This window comes from Drosophila ananassae, chromosome 2L, assembly GCF_017639315.1.
Source record: "Drosophila ananassae strain 14024-0371.13 chromosome 2L, ASM1763931v2, whole genome shotgun sequence".
Lineage (NCBI taxonomy): Eukaryota > Metazoa > Arthropoda > Insecta > Diptera > Drosophilidae > Drosophila > Drosophila ananassae.
Window position 1 is genome coordinate 14,447,576 of NC_057927.1, and position 8,841 is coordinate 14,456,416.

The following is an 8,841-nucleotide window of genomic DNA, read 5'->3' on the forward strand; positions in this document are numbered from 1 at the left end:
ATTGCTTTGGGAAAATCAATTTCCATTTTTGGTGTGTAATATGCAGAAATTTCCTTGGAATTTCTCGGCCATCGTCGAAGGATGCTGGCTCTCACACTTTCCAGTTCCTGTTTCCCATTCAATGTCCGTTGGCAGTTCAGGAAATTAAAAATCAGCTTTTACAATAAAATACTTATCGCCCTGTCACATGTGCGAGTGGCTAGAAGAGGAATTGCAAAATTAAAATGTGCAACATTGCAACATACAAGCTACAACACACACAACTCAATCATCCGACGTTGGTGAAAATATTTCTCACATTTCAGCGACACAGCTGCTGACACATTTTGCAATTCTCCAGCATCTTCTGGCAGGGGGGTGTTTGATTTTTATTTCATTTTATTTTGCTTCTTGGTGGCTCCTGCCAGCGCTGCAGTTCGCATCTGAAATGAGCAATAATGAAATGCCGAGCTGTTGCCACCGCACCTCGGCTCACCTGAGGGGCCACGCCCACTTGCCCAATTCCGGTGTCGACAAATCAGAAGATTTGCGTAGAGAAAATGGAAAAACTTTGGCACGTACAAAATCTACTTTTCTATTACTTCTTTTCTCAGTTCCATTCTTCCCCAGCTCACCCTTCCTATCTTGAATTCTGCAATGTTGGCGCTTTTCGCTTTCACTGCCACTTTCTCCTGCAGGCCACTTTCCTTTACCCTGCCGGCACGTTGTATTCAATTTGTTTTGGTAACAGCTTGGCACAAGTTCTATTAAATAATAAAGTCGATTTGCACCATGTTCGCAATGGGAGGAACAGCTGAAACCGAAGGCCTTCTTCCTACTTTCTTCTGTTATTGTTATTCAATGCAAATCGCCACCAACTTTCTCTTCGAGAGATATAAAATGCTTACTTTAAGCTGTAAAGCAGTTTTAAGGATTTCCAATTGCTGTTTAGATTCTTGGCTTCTTGATTCTTTGGTATTTAGCTCGAGTCCTAATATTGTTGCGGATAAAAAGGAAGAAAAAGATAAACAAGAAATCGTATTTTTAGCAATGAAAAGGAACAAACACACACAAAATGAGCTAGAGAGGACAGGATGTGCCCGTAGAATTGGCAAAATAGCAAAATGTATCCAATATTTGCTTCCAATTGCATCGAAACAATTGAGATTGGAAGTAAACAGAAACTTATATTTCTTTTTTTCTACCTTCCTTTATGAGAACTGCTCATTTTCGAAGAAAGTAGGTCATGGCTCCTATTTTTAAATTCAATTTATTTCGAAATAAAACTCATACAACTAAAATCAGAAAGCTAATACTCCACAGCAAGCCCTACAACCACGGGACGTTCTCATTTGAAAGGCTTTATTTCGTCTTAAAAAAAGGAAGAAAAAGATAAACAAGAAATCGTATTTTTAGCAATGAAAAGGAACAAACACACACATAATGAGCTAGAGAGGACAGGATGTGCCCGTAGAATTGGCAAAATAGCAAAATGTATCCAATATTTGCTTCCAATTGCATCGAAACAATTGAGATTGGAAGTAAACAGAAACTTATATTTCTTTTTTTCTACCTTCCTTTATGAGAACTGCTCATTTTCGAAGAAAGTAGGTCATGGCTCCTATTTTTAAATTCAATTTATTTCGAAATAAAACTCATACAACTAAAATCAGAAAGCTAATACTCCACAGCAAGCCCTACAACCACGGGACGTTCTCATTTGAAAGGCTTTATTTCGTCTTCATTGCTTAATTAAAAACATAAATTTCTGAGAGCACATAAAGTGACCGCCATATGGGCAAGGATATTTGAATATTATTTGTCCCCTTTTGGATATTATTTGGATATTATTTGTCCCCTTTCCAAAAAAAAATGAGGGAAAAAGATCCAGACCCGCAGACACATAAATACAAACGCAGGAATGCCAGCCCAGCCACTCACTCATAAATTCACAAGCACAGAAGCAATTTAATTAAAATTAATGTATTTCCCACTCTCTCTTCCCATCTCTCTTCCTCATTTTCTGTCTCTCTTTCCCACTGACTTTCACATTTCATCCAAAAATGGGAAATGCTGGAAAAACCCTTCTGGCCCCATTCCATTTTGCGGTTTCGCCTGACTCGATTTTGATGGCTGCTTATTTTTGGCTTTCATTCGGATATTTTTTTTTTCCAGGAAAAAGGCCATGGTCAGCATGGAGGGACAGTTCCTGGTGCGACAAATTTACGACGACGAAATAACATACAATCTAATTGGAGCAGCTGTCGAGATACTGAGTGAGTATATAGTCCGGGTAGTTAGATGATATTGTTGATTGCCTTTCGGCCCTTATGTTTTCCCGCTTGGGTAACGTATGCTGTAAACACTCTTGACCCAGTTAGTGGCCAGGACCAGCTCACGTGTGTTCTGGCCATAAAGGACCCTCCTCGTTAATGTCTCTCTCTCTCCGGCTAAATCTCAATAAATTCTTCTTACCCACAGATATACCCGCTGACGACATCCTGGAACTGTTCGGCAAGACATTCTTCGAGTTCTGCCAGGACTCGGGCTACGATAAGATCCTGCAAGTGCTGGGAGCCACGCCGCGTGATTTCCTGCAGGTACTTGGCCAACTGTGAGGCCAGTAATTTTGGTTAATCGATGGCCATTTCATACTCATTTCCCTTTGCATTCTTGCGGCACACACAATTGCAGTTGCCACAACGCCACAACGCCACGTCGCCTTGTCGGCCAAGTCATTTTTCATGTAGCTGCTCCCTTGGCAGTTTCAGTCTCAGTCTCAGTGGCAGACATCGACTTCGACATCGCCATCATTGATAAGCATTGAGTATTTTGCTTGAGCGCACACATCGCCCACTCAGACCGTAGCCACAGCAGCAACACCATATCTGCCCGACCATCCTGCTGCCCCCCATCCTTGCACCATCATTTCCCTGGACGCCTTTTGTTGCACTCACATTCGATTTATTTTCAATTTTCCACATTTTTCACCGCAAATGCTTCTCGAATCCTTTGTCATAATGAAAAATGAAATTGAATTTTTTCGTCTGCTCCACAACATTAACAGCAACAATACTACACTGGGACTTTACTGGGGGTACTTTTATTAAAACGATATGCTTAAAAATTTAATATTCTTGATGGAAAGATGATTCTCAAAAGTCTTTGTTTTTTGTCTGTCAGTGTATTTAATTATTTACTTTCATTGGTATTAATCCAATTGAATTTTTATTTATGCAATCAGAATCTGGACGCCCTGCACGACCACCTGGGCACTCTGTATCCTGGAATGCGAGCCCCGTCCTTTCGCTGTACGGAGAAGGATGGCGAGCTGCTGCTCCACTACTACTCGGAACGGCCCGGCCTGGAGCACATCGTCATCGGAATCGTCAAGGTGAGCCGTTCGAAATACCACATGCCTTATAATATTGACACCTCCTTTGCTTCTCCGGTCGTATTCTGGCACACAGGCAGTTGCATCCAAGCTGCACGGCGTCGAGGTGGAAATCGACATTGTAAAGCGTAAAGGCGAGCCCATCGACGAGGCTGAAAAGGAGCGGGCCCTGGCCAGGGAACAGCAGCTATTGGATACCGACACAGCAACTGCAACGGCGACGGCAATGGCGACGGTTGTCCTGGGTCCTTCGAGTCAGGATGCCGAGCGAAACAATAATCACAATGGCAGTAACAATAATGGCCTGGCCAGCAGCAGCAACAACGGCAATGTCAACGTCAACAACAACAACGACGGCCAACAGATTGCCACCGAGACAGGTAAATGCAGAAATACATAAAAATACACCCATAAAGGTAAAAAAATGGAATTATTGTGGTCGTGATTAACATATTGAAAAAATCAGAGAGCTGGAATGACAGCAAATTTAAATTGTATTGACTGTTGGGATTCATTTATTTATTTGATAAATAGAAGTGGAAAAATCCATTTCCCATTGAAATAAATAAAATTGATAATATTGATAAGCTGATATTTCAATTGATGTTGCGACATGTAGCGGAAAAATATTTATTATAAAATTACCTATTAACAAACATAGAAGGCTATAGAGGTATGTGTATATAGAGCATTTTGGATTCAAAGTTTCTTAAATTATTCTGACCTCAATACAGAACATTTAGGGCATCTGCCATCCCCAGTACATCCTATATCCTCTTTAAGAATATAAAAAACCCCTTGCCCCATGAATCAATATTTGCAATTAATGACAGTTTATTGGATATTCCATTCCATTTTATTTGCTCTCATATGTTGCCACCAGAGGGTGTTAAACAAAGCAATTTATTCATTTTTTTAAAAAGCGCTTAAAAGAAACCAATTGGTATTCCATTTTATATTCAACCGCCAATAAAGCGAATCCTTTTTTGTTGAATTTTGTTCACAAATATTTGTTTGGCAAACCAATAAGCCTTGAATCATTTTTGCAGACACCCCCCTTGGACTCGGCGGATGCCCGATGGCCCAGGACAGCTTCGACTGCGACGGTGACAAGGAGCAGAAGTGCCTGCGCCTCCTGAAGAACAAAAGCGACGATATCGAGCGGTACGACCACGTGCAGTTCCTGATAAGGGAAATCAACGTGGCGGCCAAGTCGCAGGTGGACGCCAAGAAGGACGAGGTGGTCGATGACATGGAGTTTCTCTGCGAAGGTGAGTCTTGTCTTTCGGAGGGCAGGCTTACTTACACTAATTGCTTGACTAATCTGGTAACAAATGTTGCCTCGTAATTCCACACAGCGCCGCTGATATCGCCGGCCACATTCTGCAAGGTGTTCCCCTTTCACCTGATGTTCGATAGACAGATGAAAATCGTCCAGGCCGGCAAGGCAGTGTCTCGAGTAATCCCCAGGTGAGTCCTTGCCAAGGCTTTGCAGTCCGCCGTTAGTTATGAGCTATTGTTTGCGATTAGTGGCCATTAGGGGAGAGAACCAGGCCAGCTCTAAGCCATTCTGCTAAGTGGAACACTGTGATTTGCCTGTGCCCCTTTTGTTTTGGTACACAGGGAAAATAATATTATAAGTTAAAAAGAAAATATAGAATATATAATAAAATATACCCAATTTATAAGCAGTCGTGATGCTTAGAAATTTTATTAGTAATGTCCAACATTATCGATATTATATCCCTAATTTTCTTCCGTTTATTCTGACAGAGTGGCCGAGGAGAACTGCTCACTGATAGAGGTGGTGGAGGCCATCCGGCCGCACCTGCAACTCAACTTCGAGAACATCCTGTCCCACATAAACACCATCTATGTGCTCCAGACACGTCAGGGGGCCATGAGCAGCCGGCACGAGCAGCGCTTTCTGAGACTGAAGGTGAGTAGTATTTGGAGGTGGCCAAAATCGGAGAAACTGACTATGCTGGTTATGAAAAACCCAAAAAAAAACAAATCGACCCTTACGCACAGCTGCCTGCTACGGCATTAAACTTAATGCCTGGCCTGCCGCAAAGTGCAGCATAAAAATCAATTTTATTGTAATGGCTTATCCTGCAAGAGCTCCCCTGAGAAAATAATCTTTTCTCCGCTTCTGTGCTCCTCAGGGACAAATGATGTACATTCCGGAAACGGATCGGATATTGTTTCAATGCTATCCTAGCGTGATGAATCTGGACGATCTGACAAAGTAAGTATCGTTCCTTAAAAAGATTGGATAGTAAGGGGAGTATGAAAATATTAAAGGTAAAATATTAAAACCCATCTGGATGGCTTAATTTTTTAGCAAGCCCATATTAAAGACATTAGCTCTTAAATGTTGGTGGCATTATGGGGCATGCCTCGGGGGTTTATGTATAAACGGGAGTCAAATTGAAACAAATGCGCCTTCAGCTAGCTAAATTTATGGGTGACATTAAAAATGCTTTTGGACGCCCCCAGTCTACTAGAGGTTTTTGTGTTTCTATTTCCTGCCGGGCGATTTCCCCGTAAAGTCTTAAGTAAAACAAAATGCGTGTCATTTTTCCTTTTCTTGCCTCATCTTTGAACTCACGCCGGAATGCGGCATGTGCTTCGTTTCTGTTTTCAGGAAGGGACTCTACATTTCGGATGTGCCGCTCCACGATGCTGCCAGGGATTTGGTGCTGCTCTCCGAGAAATTCGAAGCCGAGTACAAGCTAACCAAGAACCTGGAGATGCTGACGGATAAGCTGCAACAGACGTTCCGCGATCTGGAGAGCGAGAAGCAGAAGACCGACAGGTAAATGACAAATGACAGTGCCGACTGCCTAATGGCCTCTGCCCTGGAACATTCTCTCAGGCGCGAAATTGAAATTACTTTTCCATGTCCCATATACCATGTCCTGAGACCTCGATTCACCTGCACTTTTACTTTGTCATACTCCGCAGGCTGCTCTATTCGGTCCTGCCAAAGTCGGTGGCCAATGAGTTACGACATCAGCGTCCAGTTCCACCCAAACGGTAAGAAAAAGTCAATTTCCGTTCTTTCCCACAGGGAGAAAAAGCACTGTAAGAAAAGGATTAAGGTTAAATTAAATTGGATAAAGATTAGACATTTTCTAACTCGGACGTCTTAGAAACATAAACCAATAAAAGTAAAAAACTTTAGTCTTTCGGCTTCTAAAAATGTTCTCTAAAATTTTTATTAGTGCATTACATAGCTGAAAAAGCAAACAATTTACTTTATTTTTGTCCACTTATTTATGGGAAAAATATATACATTTTTTGTAACATCCATTTCCGCCAACATTCTACAGCTATGACTCCGTGACGCTGATGTTCTCCGGCATCGTGGGCTTTGGCCAATACTGCGCGGCCAATACGGATCCCGACGGGGCCATGAAAATCGTGAAAATGCTCAACGAGCTCTATACCGTATTCGATGCTCTCACAGACTCCAAACGCAACCTTAACGTGTACAAGGTGGGTCATTTAATTGCAATTTTTCAACCGCCCGGGGTTTGGGCCTCATTCCGGGTCATCTCTCAATTCGGCTCTAACGAACTTTCAATGCCATCGTGTCTGTGCTTTCAGGTGGAAACTGTGGGCGATAAGTATATGGCCGTTTCTGGACTGCCGGACCCCTGCGAGGATCACGCCAAATGCATGGCCCGCGTAGCCCTGGACATGATGGACATGGCCAAGAACGTTAAAATGGGCTCGAATCCAGTGGTAAGTGATGGGTTTTAATGCCTTAAAAAAAAGGAAAAAATGCAAATTCCATTTTGATGCCTGCAGTTGACAAGGCTAACAAAATTTAGACAAAATTTTCCGCAATTGTATTTGAATCTGAAGACCGCTTTTTATCATATTTCGCGACAGTTTTGGTTGGCATCCTTTTCGCCATTGTGACACATTTTGGACAGAGTTTGTCGTGCAACAAAAATGCATTCACAACTGACAACTTGTGTTCAAGTTTCTCAAGTGCCACTGCGTTGAATGCGGGCGGTGGCGGTGGCTGTGGTGGTGAAGGGGGCGTGGCAGAAGCTCTCCTTTATCCAGGGGAGGCGTCACTCTAATTGTGCGCATTGAAAGTAGTTGGAAAATGTTTCTGCCCCGCGACTCCTTGAGTCGTGTTTGTTCGTGTGAGCATGCAACTTGAGCATATTCGCGCAATTTGTTGCAGAATGTGCCATTCGAGCAACAGAAAAGCAAGAAAAAGCAACTGCACAGCAACAGCAGCAGAAGCAAGTCAGTGGAGCATAAATTTCAATGTCTATCCCATCGCCGATCCCTCGAAGTGTAAGGATTGAGTGGCAAGTGCACGTAAAATATTAACAGCTCGTAGTACAAACTGCGAAAAAAAAAGTGAATTTAACAAAGTTTCAGTCAAAGGCGAGGGTGATGGCCATGGCGAAAAGTTTTTGTTAGCAATATAAGGAAAATGGCTAAAATTAATTCAAAATTGATGACACACAATGTCAAAGGGTCCATGGTCCGAGCTGCATGGTCTCACAACCTTGCCAGTAGCCACTTGACCGTCAACTGTCACCAGAGACGTTGAGATGAGGACGAGGCTGTGGATGAGGATGAGCACCAGGCTGTGTAGACTCCTGCCTGCCTGCCTGACTGCCTGCTGCTACTATCTTTTCGTTTTTCTCTTTTTTTGGCTTAAACACTTTTGCTTTGAGTGCTCAAGCTTAAAATACACTGCACACATGCAGGGCCACAGATAAAGAAGGATAAGGGGTATCTGGGGTGGAGGGTAGTAGCGGCCAGGACAAGACAGGGGTTGATCCACAGGACGAGGCCAGGACGCAGCCGAGTAGGAGCAGGAGCAGGGTCTGGTGCTGGGGCTGGGGATGAGGGAGGGAATGCGGATGCCCCACTTGATGGCATCCTTCACAATTACAGCATTGTACGTGTGGACAATGCTTGTGGCTTGTCTGTCACTTTTTGCACATGTCTTGGCATCTATGTGGGCGTTAGGGTGGCCCAAAACTATTTCAGACTATTTTGGAGAAGTTACTTTTAGTTTTCGTTTTCGGAAGAACTCAGCTTTCCTTGAGTTTTTCATACGAAATTAATGAAGTTTTTGAAGAGTTAAAAAAAGCTCTCATATGATTTTAACAAACTACTTCTAACCTGAGAAAAAATGAACTAGAAAATAAATCTGTTCGAAAATATTTAATACCTTTATATTGACTCTTATTTTCAATTAAATTATTATACAGAATATAAGCAAAAATATATAAAAAGGACCACCCGGGTGCGCCATGGATATAGAAAGTATAAGCCATTGTGTGCGTAAGTCTTAACTGCAGACTCAAACAGAAAACTCTTGCTGGGTCTCGTGTCACTTGGCTTTATTGTCAGAGTTGTTGTTCTTGATGTTGCTGTTATTTTTCTGTTACTAAAATTCCATTACCTTATCGTCTTGCCCGACGCTC

General features: G+C 42.6%; 1 protein-coding gene across 3 annotated transcripts in view; it reads left to right on the forward strand.

Annotated features, from left to right (window-relative positions):
- Positions 1-8,841, forward strand: part of LOC6501190 (guanylate cyclase soluble subunit beta-1) — a 48,018-nt gene that overhangs the window by 15,287 nt on the left and 23,890 nt on the right. For all 3 annotated transcript variants that reach the window (XM_001954691.4, XM_014911435.3, XM_032456449.2), the window contains exons 4-15: positions 2,155-2,255; positions 2,461-2,579; positions 3,224-3,373; positions 3,450-3,753; positions 4,423-4,644; positions 4,732-4,843; positions 5,147-5,312; positions 5,539-5,621; positions 6,021-6,191; positions 6,341-6,412; positions 6,709-6,874; positions 6,986-7,123. In XM_001954691.4, coding sequence (XP_001954727.1) covers positions 2,155-2,255; positions 2,461-2,579; positions 3,224-3,373; positions 3,450-3,753; positions 4,423-4,644; positions 4,732-4,843; positions 5,147-5,312; positions 5,539-5,621; positions 6,021-6,191; positions 6,341-6,412; positions 6,709-6,874; positions 6,986-7,123 — 1,804 coding nt within the window. The remainder of the gene's footprint in view (positions 1-2,154; positions 2,256-2,460; positions 2,580-3,223; positions 3,374-3,449; positions 3,754-4,422; positions 4,645-4,731; positions 4,844-5,146; positions 5,313-5,538; positions 5,622-6,020; positions 6,192-6,340; positions 6,413-6,708; positions 6,875-6,985; positions 7,124-8,841) is intronic.